Source organism: Equus przewalskii, chromosome 2 (genome assembly GCF_037783145.1).
Source record: "Equus przewalskii isolate Varuska chromosome 2, EquPr2, whole genome shotgun sequence".
Lineage (NCBI taxonomy): Eukaryota > Metazoa > Chordata > Mammalia > Perissodactyla > Equidae > Equus > Equus przewalskii.
This window is the reverse complement of record NC_091832.1, coordinates 63931348-63947783: the sequence shown is the minus strand read 5'-3', so window position 1 is coordinate 63947783 and position 16436 is coordinate 63931348. Positions and strand designations below refer to the sequence as shown.

General features: G+C 37.5%; 1 protein-coding gene across 1 annotated transcript in view; it reads left to right on the top strand.

Annotated features, from left to right (window-relative positions):
• Positions 1 to 315: 315 nt before the first annotated feature.
• The window catches only part of GALNTL6 (polypeptide N-acetylgalactosaminyltransferase like 6), a 1099146-nt gene continuing 1083025 nt past the window's right edge, over positions 316 to 16436 (top strand). The window contains exons 1-2 of the mRNA XM_070608036.1: positions 316 to 1224; positions 1640 to 1949. Coding sequence (XP_070464137.1) covers positions 1812 to 1949 — 138 coding nt within the window. The 5' untranslated portion in view covers positions 316 to 1224; positions 1640 to 1811. The remainder of the gene's footprint in view (positions 1225 to 1639; positions 1950 to 16436) is intronic.

The following is a 16436-nucleotide window of genomic DNA, read 5'->3' as shown; positions in this document are numbered from 1 at the left end:
GCGTGACCTGGGGCGCGGAGCGCGGATGAGCAGGGCGGGGGAGGAGCGGGGTGGCACGGCCAAATCTTAACGGGGCCCCGGGTGTTTGCGGACCCAAGTATAGCCCCCCCGCGTCCCCACGGTGTCGCTCCAGGAGCTGCTGCCTGAGAGCCCTGAACCTCAGCCCTGACTCACTTCGGGATCCCCTTCCTCCCCTTTCCCCACCACGTACCTGGCGTGAGCGGCGGGACTCGCGGCCCGGGGGAACCCCTCCCGGCGGGACCGGCCCAGCCTCAGGTCGCCTCTGCCTCCCGCTGCCGCCGCGCCCGGCTCGCCGCGCTCCCGCCAGCACCATGGAGGGATGGGGTAAACCAGCGAGCAGCCGGAGACTTTTCCTCCGAAATCTCTGGGCTGGCGTCTTTTGGGTGAGATGAGCGGGGAAGCTGGTATCTCTGCCGGTCCCAGGTTGCCCCGAAAAGCCCTGGCAGAGAAAGCGAGGATCCGCCGAGGCTGGGAGCTCCGTCTTCGTCCTGCAGCGTCTTCGCCCTCCTCTTCTTCCTCGCGTCAGGGTTTGTTTATACAGGATCTGGAAGCTGGGAAGAATTGCCCACCCCCTCCAGGTGGCCCGCCCTCCCCTCCCGGGCTGCGGGCTCCCGCACGTGGTCGACAGCAGCCTCCTCTCGGCGGAAGGCAGGCGACAGCGAGAGAGGAGCGGGCAGCCCGGAGCTGGCCCGGCGCATCTTTGCTTCTGCTCGCCTTCCAGGCGCCCTCGCCCACTGCCAAGCTCTGCTCAGACTCGGCTTCGCCACCTCCATCCCCTTCACCGGAAGAGAGATTGAAAACACTGCCCTTCAGGGGCTCGTAATGTTTCTTTGGGTTCGTTCACTTGCCGGAAAAGAATGGTAACATGAGCAGCGGAGCGTGAGAGCGTCACCGGAGGAAGGGGAAGAGATTGATGGGCAGAGCTCTGACTTCGCGAGGATCACATTCCGAGGACCACGCGAGGAGAAGCGTCGCGGCGCCTCCCCTTTCTGGCTGGACTCCGCTGACATCTGTAGCCTCTTCTTCTCCAGGTTCCCAGGTCGCCGAGCCTGTGCCTGCGGAGGAGTGTTTAGCCAGCGCGTGAGGATCCAGGAGTTTGAAGACCTCCATCCAAACAGGAGTTCTGCCTCGGATCCCGTGTCCCTGGTTTCTCGTGGAGCCCGCCAGCACTCTGGCTCCGGAGGGAGTTGAACTTGAGTTCAGGTGGGTTATTCCAAGGGGAGCACACGAGGAGATGTTCAGGGAAGACGAGGAAGGTGATGTTCCAATGTCAAAAGCGGACACTTTTCTTCCTGACACTTGCTGGGGTTGAGCCGCTTCCTCCCACGCAGTTTCTCTACTGACCCGCTCCTCCCCAAACCAGCTCTCCCACATTAAAGGGTGGTGGGGGGGGGGGGAATCACCCAAACTCCCGTTTTCTTAATGATCTAGCATGCTATTGACTTTTTCATAACTTATGATTAGTCTACGAAACTATCATATTTACTCCATCGTTTTACATTAATGGAGATCGATAGGCTTAATGGTTTCCTTAGTCAAGTCATTTACTTATAAGCCAATAGATAATGCCTTCGTCATAGTTTTCTGTGGGGAAAGTAACTGTGCGTTTGTTCTGCAGATGCCCAACTCCGTCTGAACCGTGCAGATTGGTGCTGAGCACGCAACAAAAGTTTTTAGCTTCTCCTCAGTTTCTGGTGCTTCGCAGGGGAGAGGAAAGGACTTTGGCGTTAAATACAAGAAGCTGTCAGGGAACCATCTCCTTTAACTTTTCTTCTCCGTTGTCATTTGCAATGAAGAGGAAACAGAAGAGATTTCTGCAGATGACTTTGTTATTCATGGTGGCTTTAATTTTCCTGCCCAATATTGGTCTCTGGTCTCTGTACAAGGATAAGCACCTGGTGAAATCCACAGAGCCTGGGGAGCAGCAGGTAAGTACCACCCGGAGAAAGACCACAGGAGGATTGGTAAGACATGCAACCCGTGGGGACACAGGGAAGCAGATGTGGGATAGCCTTGGGTTTTCCCCCAAGTCTTTTCAGAGCTAGTACTACAAGACTCTAGAGACTTTGGGGTTTAAGCAAGTCCTTTTAAGATTGCAATGACATCGGTGAAATGTAAAATAAACTAGAAAAGGGTAAGAGAGGTCAAGAGGAAGAGAAGATAATCTTTCACAATTGGTCTTTGGGTTGATTTTGGCTTGAGGTAGATGAAAGGTGACTGCTTGTGTGTGGGACGTGGGAGTGGGTTTGGTGCAAGTCAGTCACAGGGATTTGTTTTTGCTGTTCCTCTGGTTTGGGTGTCTATATTAAAGTGAATTGGTTCCCATTAAATCGTTAAAATTGTGAAGTAGTTCTCAAAAAACAAGCTAGAGTTTTCTATATTTTGGGTTGTGATTTTTGCTTAGCAACAGCTTTCTACCCTGTGGAAAGTTGAAGTCTCTGTTTCTTCTCTGTTGCTAAGGTGTTGTGATGGGGTGTACAGGCGGAGTAACTAAGGATGTCCCTTCAGTTTCACAGTCTGGTGATAACAGTTTGTTGCTAACAGCTTTCCTTCATATCTGAAACACCACACAGTGTGGTATGTTTCCTTTTACTTAGTATGCAATCCATTAGTATGTGCATTGCTCATGACTTAACATGGATCAAAATAGCCATCTTTCTTAGCAATGATGCAAAATATACTTCACAAATGTTGATGAAATTCAATATTGTTGAATTCCTTATTTATTGATAAATAAAACAGTTTCTGTAATTAAACTTTGAACAATAGAATGCAGCCGCCTTCATGATATTGATATAACACTTTTTCAATTAGTCTTGTGCATCACCTTGGAATATTAATATTCTTAATTTCAAGGGTCATCAGCCACATGCACGATGTACCTTCCACACATAGAAAGTGTTTAAGTAGTCCATTTCTGGACAACAGCAATATATATTAATGGGAATTAAATATTTGTTCTTACACATAACAAAGTTTAAATTTTCTTTTTACAGAGTGAGTGGTTAGGTGTGAGATATATAGAAGTAATCTGCTTTTACATTATGACAAGAAATCACTACTGGTCTCTAAACTTTAAAGATAACTATTTGCTTATAGATTTTTGGTGGATTGGAATTTTGAGAAAAAATGTTGATATATTTTCATTTAGTTGATATTTATCATTCTTTCTAACAGGGATGTAACTTTGATTTGACGTATGTTCTGTTTTGTCATTCCAGTGAAAAAAAATATGGGCACTTTGAATGTGAAACTTTTTTTCCTATTTAGGTCACTTATTTCTCTAACCATTAATATAAAACAAGATTTTATTAACATTAGTAGTTAATGCACTATTATGTAAAATTTCCATTCTAATATTGATAAAATAACAAAAGCACAATGATTTTTCCTTGAATTTTGCAAATTCAATTAACAATAACCACCTGAAATATTTGCTGGTATAACTAACTTGAAACACTAATTAATCTTATTAACGAGATCTTTACAACTTTCACACAGGCTCTATTGATTTTGACCCTTAATGAGAAATTCTTTTGTCCAATGGCATAAAAGAAAAATATGGCAAATCAACTCTCTGACTTGTCATTATACTGTCCAAAATGGTTTTCTTGTTTCTGATTCTTCTGTAATAAAATGATACTTAATATCAGGTAATAAATTAGTGTATATGAAATGTATGGAGTGACAAGAGAAGGAGGTGTTTCTTGAAGTTTCATACACTATAGAATAAATAATTCTGATTGATGGATATCTTGTGACATTCTACTTTAATAATCCCATGTAAATGTTTTGAAACCAAGAATAAAGAAAAGAGTAAATATGCCATAAAGTGAATGACAATCAGGCACTTTACCATTTTTTAACCTAAAAAATGGTTTTAAAACTAATACTTTCTTACAGATTTAAAATAAAGTTTAAAAAGTAGAAATTAATTAATCAATTAATGGAAAGTAATTCATTGTAAAACAGAGAAAGATAAGCTTTTGTTGGTTTTCTTCCATTATTAAACATAATTGGAAAGAAAGTTAAGATATATTGACATCCTTATACAAGTATTGGATAAGTAAGAGTTAAATCATTAATGTGTATGTACGCACTTGACCAAGTAAAAAGTCACTTGCAGGGATGAATTAAACATTCTTAATATTGTGATGTAATAGTTTGTTAATGTATCTATATTTCAATGTTAATAAGTCAGCTAAATACATAAGTTTTCACTTGAAGCATATAATTTGACTGTCAGGTCATGTGTTATTTAAATTTAGCAATTTATTTTAAAAAGACGTTTTCATGGTTAATTGCTAAATGTTCTTCAAAAGCCATCTCTTACTATATTTATCACCAAGTTGTAAAATGCTGAGGATGAGGATAATGTGCTGATGGAGGCATTGACGGCAATAAGTACTGAAGCTATTCAAAACAAGTCACATGACCAAATGGACAGTCTATTTTTACAGCAGTTAAGTTATAGTGTGTAGAACAGCAGCTCTGCTTCTCAGTGTGACGTGGCGATGGTCACAGGAGTTGAAAACCTTCACTGTTTTAAATATTTTAATTATTACAGTGGATTGCAGGGAAATACTTTAATTTATGAAATTCAAAATCATAGAATGGCTAATACTTTTTAAATACTCAATTTGTATTTTATCAAAGACATCACTAATGGTTTGTCTATCTACTATTAAGTATAAATAGTATTATATAATTTGAGATAAATTAAAGGTAGGTAAACTGAAAACACTGATAGAAACTGCATGTTTTAATTTTCATGATGTTTAGTATTTTACACATTTTTTCTCATCTTCTATACTATTACAAATTAATTGTTTGTATTCATTGTAGTTTCACATTAAAAGTAATAGTTATGATAATTTCCACAATACTTAAACATTTGCCCCATCTATGAAGCAGAAAAGGAACAAAAACGAAATAAAATTTTAAATTATTCATCTGAAAGTTTTTTTCTTTTCCCTCACACTACCAGAGAGGATTGATAAAATAGTTTTAATAACACAATAATCAAAAAGTCTCTTTTATTGTTTAAGCTTTGCAAAATTGAATCGTTACTGAAATAAATATTAAACTTTTGAGAATTTTATGGTTTTATAAAAATGTTTTATAGTTCTTGTTTAGATGTTATAAATTGTCGATCATAATTATTATGTCTTCAGTTGAATTAATTTTGTTGCTTTTTTGTTTTATTGGGATGGTATATCTTTTATATTGTTTAGAAATATATACATGTATTTAAAAATAACCTGTCGATAACATGATATTTAGCTGAGAATTGTTATTGTATGATTATAGTAATTCTTAATTTCATTTTTCTTTTTAAAATTTGAATTGCTACTCTGCTCTATTGTCAGCTGCATTTGAATTAAAGCCTAGTTACATATTCAGATCTTAAGTAAGTTGTGCATTAATATGATAGGACAATGCCATATTTTAGAACAAAACTACTGTCCAGCATTATTACACTTCTCTTCCTAATCATTTATGCAAGTATAGGTAAATAAGAACTACCCCAAAACACTTACTTTTCTTAAGTACATTAAAGAGATTAGTAATAATGAAAAAAGCTAGCATTAATGGTTCAGCAGCTCAGTTGCAAATAACATGTTGCAGAAGTAATTCATGAAGATTCAGAATACAAAGATCTTGCAATTTTTGAAATAAAAAATGGGATCAGAGGCTCGCCCCATGGCATAGTGATTAAGTCCATGTACTCTGCTTCAGCCGCCCAGTTTTGTGGGTTCAGATCCCAGGGGCAAACCTACACACCACTCCCCAAGCCATGTTGTGGCAACGACCCACATACAAAATAGAGGAAGACTGGCACAGATGTTAGCTCAGGGCTAATCTTCCTTTTCCAAAAAACAAAGAAGATTGGCAACAGATGTTAGCTCAGAGCAAATCTTCATTACCAAAAAAAAAAAAAAAAGAATAGGATCAAAATCCCAGAATTTTATTTATTTCTTTATTTGTTTATGTTTTGGTGAGGAAGATTGGCCCTGAGCTAACATCTGTGCCAATCTCCCTCTATTTTGTTATGTAGGATGCTGTCACAGCACAGCTTGATGAACCATGTATAGGTACATGCCCAGGATCTGAGCCTGCAAACCCATGAACCCCAGGCCACCAAAGCAGAGTACGTGGACTTAACCACTACCCCACTGGCTGGCCCCAAAATCCCAGAATTTTAAATCTCACTTTCAGAATTGTTCACAATGATTTTAGAAATTTACATTTGACCTAGATTTTTATCATGTTAAAATAAAAAATAAATAGTCATTCAAGTCACTTTTAAATTGTGGAATCTTCTCATTTCTTTGAACTTCAGAATTTCTGTTTTATAAAATAAGGCTAATCATGCTTGCCACTTAAGAAGGTACATAAAGTCCTGAGATCACATCTTGGATATGGACAATATTGTGAAGTAATATTTGTTTTTAGTCATATTCGTATGTAAACTGTACTTGACAGATGAGGGACTTAACCTCCATTAAAAACGAAACAAAAGAAAACTCTCCTAAAAGAGATTCCTCTGCATCTTTGTCTATCTCTTCTAATATTAATCTGCTCCACACTTTGGGGAACTCTTCCTTTTGGCTAAGAATATTTTTTCCGTGGCATTTTAAGCTTGTTTTGTGATGTGAAGATGTCAGATAATTGGCACCCAGAGTATGCAAACAGCCTCATGCTTTCCTTTGCCATGCTGATCATAAAGTTATAACATGTGTCTGCGTTTCTTTTCCAGCAAACACCTTAGATATTGAAAGAGCTAAGGACAGGAGAAGAAAATTAAGGTTTTCTCACCTCCTGCGTTCAGGAGGGTACATGATCAACACTCTAGATGTGAAATGATGCATTAGTTTGAGCCCTACTGTTCTTAATTAGCTAAGACGTAGATTTTAAAGTAGAGTTTTAAAAGGCTTTTTCTTCAATTTATGGAAAAATCCATTCTGACTACCTATAGAATTGTACCACACAGAACACTGTAACAAGTGTCTTAATTATATCCTGTGACCTAGTGGATCAAAACATGATGAGTTCATCCCATTGCACCACGGAAGACAGTGTGAAACGCAATCTTCTGTCTGGTAAAAATCTGATAGGGTTGTGTTTTTTTCCCTCTGCTCATTGCTGAGTTGGATAAGCTGTGCTGAAATCAATTAGCCTCCTGTAAAGTTTTTTCTATAAAAGAAACCAAATCAAAGGTGGAATATATAGGGAAAAGGGTGAGGAAGTTTGAGTAATTTCAGTGGTGTAGAGAGAACTCAGTTTTGTTTGTTTTTTAAGTTTTGGCAAGAATACATGACAACCTTTAGGGAAGTTTGCAATTGTGTCTCCCCTTGTAGCACTTATATACGGATGAAAGCCAGCTAAGGCTCATCAAGAATTACCTGAAAGGAGGGAATCAAAATTAAAATAAGGAAAATATGTTATTCAATGTAAGTGGCATACAGAATCAGATCTGGATATGTTTTGTCCAGCAGCCACTCTCATTTCTCATTTTCTCGACTTGGTTTTGATCATGAGGTGAGTACTGGATACGTCAGATTCTTCAAACCATCTGACATAACCACGTTGTTCTCTTTCCTTTATATTTACATATGTGTTTACAAAAGTACTCTTATGGAATCAAAGGTGCAAATGTGTAAAGAAATAGGAGGTTCTGAAGATGATAGTGAAGATAAAGACATGTACTCGTAAACGAGATGTTTGCTCGCCATATGACTCTGCCTGTCATACCATCAAGCTAACAATTCCTAAATGATCTCAAAATGTAGTTGTAAAGCTTGAAGGGACAACAACAAAAAACAAATAAAAAATATTTGTGCCGCTGAGCATATGTATTTAGACAGGTATAAAAAATAGATATACCGGTTTGATTTGGAGATTGAAAAGAAGGTACAGGGCGTTCACAAATGTTCAAGACATGATTACCACCACTATTCCTCACAAATACCCTGATGTCCGTTACTACCAACCTCCTACGAGGTGGCCAGAAAGAGGGGGAACAGATAAAGGTATATTTAGGGTTAAAGGTAAATCACATCAATGTTTTCTCCAACTTTTCTACTTCCAGTGTGGTGGGGAAAAAATGTGGACTGGGTTAGCAGTACTCTCAAAGTAAATCTATTTGTTTCACATATTCGTTTAGCAACACATGTACACACAAACATGCATCCACACACTTGGTCTCATTTGTAAAGGAAAAATAAATCCACCCAACTGTTTCATTTTCTACATTTTTTTTTTTACTTTTGTAACTTTCTTTTTCCATTGCTTTAAATCCACAAAAACCTATCAGTCAACCGAGTTTGAAGCATCATTTAAATGTTATTAATATAATTCTAAGAAAGTATGGAGAGAGAGAAAGAAAATTCATTTGTCTCTAGAAGTACTTACATCTCTTTAGCAAGTGTGAGAATCACAATAACGACTTAGCCTATTACAGTTGCACAGAATATAAACAGGGCAATTCATTGGTATACAATCACACTATCATTGTAGTTGTGGTTGTCATAGACTAGGGTGGTGGCTAGCAGTCCTCTGTCTCAAGGAGTGGTCCTGTTTCAATCAAAGCGGAGAAGGCTAATTTTGAATTTATTTCAAGTTCTCAAATACTCGTGGAATGTTATTTCAGTAGTTGAAGTCTAGAAAGCCAGAGACAGGGAATTTTATTATCAATCATTTTGAACTTTTTTATCGTAATAAAATGACCAAATTGTCAAAGCTCCCACCCAACAATCAATGAGTTGGGCTTTCTCTTTCCCTTATTCTTGGCATGTCTCCCCAGCAAGAGCATCCACTTGAACTTAATTTGCGAGGAACTATCCGAATTTCCATACTGTCTCATTTTCTTTTCATGTGTAAGGGTGTAGGCTCTGGAATCAAATTATCAGGGTTCAAATTCTAGTTTCAGCATTTAGTACTTTGTAACATTTAGCAAGTCATTGATCTTCCCAGATCAGTTTTCTCTTGAGGCAAATGGGGCTGATAATACCTTTCTTGTAGTGTTACGGTGAGGATTAAATGCTTAATCTCTGGAACAGCATATAATAAGGGTTAATGAATAGAGATTATTGTTATACATAGTATAAGCGTTTATAAGCCATCATTGCTTTTAGCAAGGTAATTAGTGTTTGCTTAATATATATTTACAGATGATTTCTCTTTGCAAGGCAATGTCAAGACAGCACAGCAGAGCAATGAGTATGGACAGGACTTGCCACTGATGTGTTAAATCTGATAGGGAGGATTGTTGAATAAACAAATAAAAAGGGGCTAGAAAATAAAAGAGCATTTTTTCATAATTTTTTGGTCTAATAATTAATGACAGCTTGCTAATTTCACTTCACATATAATTGTTTATTGCAAAAAATGACTGAATTTTTTTGGTATATTGCATTGAAAATTATTCTAAAGTTGAAATTTTAAATAGAAGAGGAAAAAAAGAGACAGCAATATTTCTTGTAGTGACCACCCTTATTTCCTACAACAAATAAAGTTCATTTCTCGCATATAGGCATTTTTTTTTTCTCTACATAAATTACAAGCCAGAATCTGAGAACTACTTTTGTTGTTGTTTAAATCTTGGTCATGAGAGGGATTAGATTATTCTGAAGAAAAAAAATTAAAAAGCAGAGTAGAAACTATCAAAATCATGAAGCTAATTTATAGAATTACTATTCCCTTCAGTTGAGTTAGAGGATACAGAAAAAGCATATTGAATTGTGCTCATTCTTAATTTTTTAAATAACAGATTGGAGAAATAAAATTGATTTTTGTGAAACAAACAAAACAAACAGCATAGTAGCATGTTCTATCTGCATCATTGGCATTTAGAAAAGGGAGAGAATGATATAGTGTCTGGACCATTAGGTAGAGTTTCAGCCTTACAGAGGCTGAATATTGAGCTGCATCTGTTATCAGGACATTGGGATTAGGCTGAAGATAGGGCCGATACTTGAAGTTTATATGTTGGTCTCAGCACTTACCAAAATATACCACCTTGGTCAAGTCATTTAACATCTTTGAAACTCAGTTCTTCATAGGTCAACATAGATATTACCCCACAAAAGGGTGGCAGAGAGAAATAATTGGATTAATATCTATAAACCTGGTGTATAGTAAGTAGCCAATTAAGGGAAGCTTAACAAATAGCATTGCTACATTTTTCTCATTTTTTAGAACATTCACTGAAGGTAGTAAATAAGCTTAATAGTGTGCAAACCTAATAAAGATATAATAAAATATATAAAATATATCACTTTAAATTTGTCTATTATTGATAAAATAGATATTTATTGGATGTGTATATGATATTGCCCTAGACCTTGATGTCAATAAGTCATGAAGAGATAAATCTGTTTTCAGTTAGCATACAATCTATTAGTTAAGAAAAGGCACTTATGCACCTATACTATAGGGCTAGATTAAATTGTTTTATACAAAATGCATGCTCTAACTATTTAGATTTAGAAGAGGTAGAGAAAACGTCAGTTATTGTGTGATATTTATGTGACCCTAAGTGTTTTATGTACATTTACTGATTTAATCCTCTAATATCATTGAGATAGGTTCTTCTATATACCTAAATTCATAGCTGTGTAAGGCACAAAGACAAAATTTGAGTTCATGTACTCTGGATTCATAAAAAGGGAAAATGATGAGCAATGTTAAGAGCCACATACTTAAGGAAAGTGAGGACTTTGCAAAGGTCATTGGGTTTGGTAATGACTCCCTGGTACTCTCTTGATTGTAGTTATACACAGTTGTAGAGGTGTAAACAAAATTGTAAAAGATTGACTGGTGAGACTAAATATGCATCTAATATATCTTATGTTTTAAGACAGATAAGAGCTATTGGTGGGATTTGCAATGACATAAACACCTGAATGATAGGTAGGGTGGTTGGTTGGTAGGAGACAAGAGAAGCCAGAAGAAGCCTGATATTCTGAGAGAATGAGGAGCCAGTCCCTAAGGAGAATGAAGATAGGTGAAAAAAAAAAAGTAGAAGAGAAGCAGAGAAGGTTGTTATGATCTAAAAGGTAAATTTAGAGCCTGTGCTTTAAATAGTTTGAGTGCCTCCTGGCAGACAGGTCTGAGATTTTTCCTATGCAATTATCTTGCTAATTTGGAGAGGGAGTTAAACATTTGTGAAATGTTCTGTAAAATGTGAAACAATATAGATGTATTATAGATATCCATAATATCTAGCCAAATGATAGATAGGTAATTAGATGTTTATCATAGTATATATAATCCTATAATAAGGATTGAAGACTATAATACTGAATGGGGATGTCGAGAAACCATGAGGCCACCTGGTCAATAAGACAACAATGTGCCTGTCAAAATAAATGCAGACAATGACCAGATACAGAGAGCAAAGGAAAAAACAAAGGGGTTAAGTATAGTAAGTTGGATGGTGGGGCAGTGGGAGAGGGAATTTATGACAAGAATAAGGGGAGAGTAGTCTTCAGTTGCCAAGAATTTCAAGATAGAGGCTGGGCCCATGGCCAAGTGGTTAAGTTTGTGCGTTCCGCTTCGGTGGCCTGGGGTTTTGCTGGTTCAGATCCTGGGCACGGACATGGCACTGCTTGTCAGGCCACGTTGAGGCGGCATCCCACATCCTGCAACTAGAAGGACCCAAAACTAGAATATACAGCTATGTACTGGGGGGATTTGGGGAGAAAAAACAGAAAAAAAAAAAGAAGATTGACAACAGTTGTAAGCTCAGGTGCCAATCAAGATAATATATGAATAATAAAAGTGATAAAATCATTATGATAAAAACAAAAATAAAAGTAATAATAAAAGACAATATATTAACACAAAAGTTAAGGTAACATTTATTTAGTATTTCTTACCATGTACCAGACACCATGTTAAGCTGTCCTTAAATAGTCACAAGAAATTCGTGATGTACGCAATGTTAGTATCCTATATGACAAAAGCAAAGAGACTGTTTTCAAAATTTGTCAAGATCATAGAATAATTATTTTACCAATATCAAAGTGTTGGACTACATATAATTTACCATACACTATAACTACATTGGAAATACCCCAGACCATACCAACACATGAAATTATATATTAATTCAACTATGAAAGGAAATATGCACAATGGTTGAGGGCATGGGTACTAGAGCTAGGCTGCCTGGTTTTAGTTCCAGTTCTATTACTTGCTACCTGTGTGACCTTGTTATCTTCTCTGTGTCTTAGATTTCTTGTTTCTAAAATAAGTATTAAAATATTGCCTACTGTAAGGGTTAAATAAGTTAATGTGCATAAAATACTTGGAAAACTGGATCGCACATAGCAAGCCATTTTAAAGTGTTAGCTATTATTATCTGTTAGAATTTTAGAGATTTGAGATTGGATAAAAAGGAAAAGTATGTTCCTACACCATTTCTTTTATAGACCCATCATGAGGATACATACAATTTTTTGCATTTTTAAAAGGTTTTTAAAAAGTGTTTGAAGCACCTTTAACTTCCTTTTCTTTTGACTTTTTTACTGTTAGTAGCCCATATGGAAATAGAATAGCACTTTATTTATTTATTTATTTATTTATTTATTTATTTATTTATTGAGGAAGATTAGCTAACTACTGCCAATCCTCCTCCTCTTTTTTTTTTTTTTTCTGAGGAAGACTGGCCCTGAACTAACATCCATGCCCATCTTCCTCTACTTTATATGTGGGACGCCTACCACAACATGGCTTTTGCCAAGCAGTGCCATGTCCGCACCTGGGATCCCAACCAGCACACCCCGGGTCACCGAGTAGCAGAACGAGCACTTAGTTTACAAGTTTTTGTTGAACTGAAGGCTCACACAGCACTACAGGTGGGAAGCAAACTAGATTTCAACAGAGAATTTAGTTCTTCCCAGCATATGCGATCAGCCATCAATGTTACTGTGGTGACGTTCCTCCATATTTTTTGTCTGTTCTCTCCATATGGTGTTGATTTCTCAATGTATATTCTACCCTCAAGGGATAGAAAATATTTTATAAATTATGTCATTAAATCAATCTAAACTTCCAAAGATTATCTAAAAATGTCTTCAGGCTTGAATATTTCACTATTTTATATAACTTGAATTTTAACGTTACTGTTCCCGTTGCTTTTGACAGCGTGGTAGAATTGGAAAAATCAAGAATGATGCTGGTAGAGACTAGAGTCGAGTAACTTGACAAGGGAGGTGCTAGTTCCCTCTCTTTTCTAGTGCATCCAAGAAAAGAAGTGGCTGGAAAGGCAGAGGAATGGAAAGCTGTATAAAACTAAGTGTTGAGGGGAGATATAAATGCTTTAATTCTCTAGCTGAGTGAGTTTCATCATTTTTCTAGATAGCCTAACAGAAGGGTGTCAGATTAACAACTGTGTAATGGGATTGTCCCTCCTTTTAACTTCTGTAGAAAATTGAAACTTTTCTTTCACAAGCTGAAGGGAATTACATTCTCTACAAGATCCTCAGCATTCTGAGGCAAAGATCTTGAGTTCTAATATATGAAATATAAAAAGAAAGATAAGCTTCAGGGAGGCCAACGGGGTAGTATTCAAGAGAGTGTAGCAATACAAGCCATTCTCTTGCTATCCTCTCCCTTCTCTCCCTTTTCCTGCTCAGATTCTTCTTCCCTCCCCTTTGTCCTTTGAAATTTTCCTTAAAGAAAAATTTCACGTAGGGATTGATTTCGTCAATTATTGGCCCTACGAGTGGATGAAGGACTTGAAACACTTTTAAAAACTTGAGTCTTTTGCATTATAAAAAAGGTTCTGTTGAAGTTAACTGCATTTCCAATTATTGAAATGTGTATGATGTGAGAAATATTTTTTCGCTCAAGGCTTCTGCTGTTGATCTTTGTTGCTGTCGGTTTTGTTTGTAATACTCAGAGCTGCACTTGATTCCAAACTATGCAATCAGAAAGTAAATATTGCTTAGTTGTGTCACCTCAAAGGAATTGATCTTTTGAAAGTTAAAAGTGAAAATTGGCACAATGAAGCCAAAACTACCCTTAAAGAATCCTTCTGTGCTTTCCTATTAACTTACTTCCCTGTTTTCCAAAGCTGCCTTTTCTGACCTTCTCCTCTCTCCTCAAATCTCTCATGCCACCATTTCTCTTAGCATGCTCAAGAGATTGCCTGACCTCATTCTTCGCTGAGCGTATAGAATTTCCATATTGGGAGAGCCAAGACTTCATGCCATAAAATCAGAAAAAGTACCTGCATTTGTTTCCCAGTTCTCTACTTGCCTCCTGTTACTACAGAAAAATATCCCTAGCTTTAGGATAAATATGGAACTTCTATCCAGACTATGAATCACAACTCATTTTTTAGGAATTTCATATTGATTTTTTTCTTCTCATTAATTTTCAGCCTTTTCCTATTTGATCTATCCTACACATCAATATTTAAACTTGCTCAGGTTTCTCCCACTGTTAGTGAAGTGTAAGGAGCAAGAGCAGCGCCAAGAAAATGTCCCTCAGTGCCACACAACCCTTTAGCTACTGCCTCTCTCTCTCCTCTTAGTAACCAAACTTAATGCATCCATTTCATGACTTTCTGCTTCATTGGAGGAGCGAAGGTGGCGGAGTGGGACACTTGAAGAGAGAAGAGGTTGGAAAAAGCGACTTTGGAAAACAAAAAAGATTCCTGAATAGGAAAACATACAGTAATTCTTTACTAGTACTTTAGGGTTCATTCTGCAAACTCCTCTTTTAATTCTCCTGTCTCCACCACCCATCCCAACCACCCATATGCAAACATGTTTACCAGTGTCCTTTAAGACTCCTACTTCTGTCCTTTTCCTTAAAATGTTATATTCTTCAGGGTCTCTAGAGTTACTTCTTGTTCTGTACTGTCTCAGGGTGGTGGAGGGGCAGTCACCCAGGCCCTCATAATTTCAGCTATCCAATTTAAATCCACAACTCTCAAACCTTTACATTTAATCCAAATTTCCCTCTGAGTATAAGATCCACATACCATCTGAAATCTAGAAACAGATATTTTAAACTTTAAATATATGAAATGAAATTCATCTTTCTCTTCCTCTCCCTACATCTGTTCTCCTTATCTAAATGAAGTACACCATCATCTATCTGGGTGTTCATTATAATTGGTACCTTCATTATCTTTACTCCCAAATTCAGTTGATTGCTAAGCACTAGCAATTCTCCCTAAAACATCTCTCTTGAATTCATCCACATCGCTTTATCCCTCTTGACACTACCCTAGTTGGGACTAGCATAAACTCTTCACTGGATTTCTGCAAGAGACCTTCAACTTGATCCTCCTGCTTCCAACCTTGTACTCTAGTTCATACTCACAGCAGCCAGAGTTGTTTGTCCAAAGTACCTAACTGAACAGGCCACTGCCGTTTGTAAATCTATTCATTGGCCTCCCGCACTTTTAGATTAAAGTTCAAATTCTTTAATACAACTTGATTGTATTAAACTCTTCCTGATGAGCCCGACTGCTCACTACTTCACTGTCAAGACTCCCTAAGCTCCAACTACTCGGAACTTCTTTTAGGTTCCTGAGAATATCCTGTTCCTTCTCCTCCAGAAATTTGCATATATTTCATGTTTGGTCTTGCCTGGATAATTTCTACTTCCTTCAAGCTCTCTCTGGGAAACTTTCTCTGATCTCCCATGCTTGGGTTTGGTACTTTATCTAAGTGTTTCCTGAGAAAAATCTTTTTTTCTGCCCTTATAATGAAGCTTATCAATCTGGATATTAACTGCCTGCTTAAGTAGTTTATTTGTCATTAATCAATAAGTTCCTTAAACTTAGTAGTGTGTCTGATGGTGGCCCCCCGCAAAAGATATGTCCGTGTACTAATCCCTTGAACGTGTGAATGTTATCTTATTTGGAAAAAGGGTCTTTGCAGTTATGATTAATTTAGGGATCCTGAGCTTCAGGGATCATTCTGGATTATCCTGCTGTGCCCTGAATCCAATGGTAAGCGTCCTTATAAGAGACACACAAGGGAGATTTGATGGATGGAAGAGACAAAGACACAGACAGAAGAGGGTGTTGCAATGTGACAATGGAGGCAGAGGTTGGAATGATGTGACCACAAGACAAGGAAGCCAAAGAGGCCAACGGCCACCAGAAGTTGGAAGAGGCAAGGAAGGATAGATGCTCCAGAGTAGTGCAGCCCTGAAAACACTTTAGTTTTGAATTTCTGGCCTCCAGAACTGTAAGAAAATACACTTCTGTTGTTTTAAACCACTTAGTTTGTGGTAATTAATTATGGCAGCCCCTGGAAATTAATGTAGCTAGGAATTGTCTATTTTTTCCACTCTTTAATTCCTGTGCCTAGCATTATCTGAACACAAATTAGGTATTCAATAAATATTTCTTGAAAGAATGAAGAGTGATAGACATGAGTTGTTGT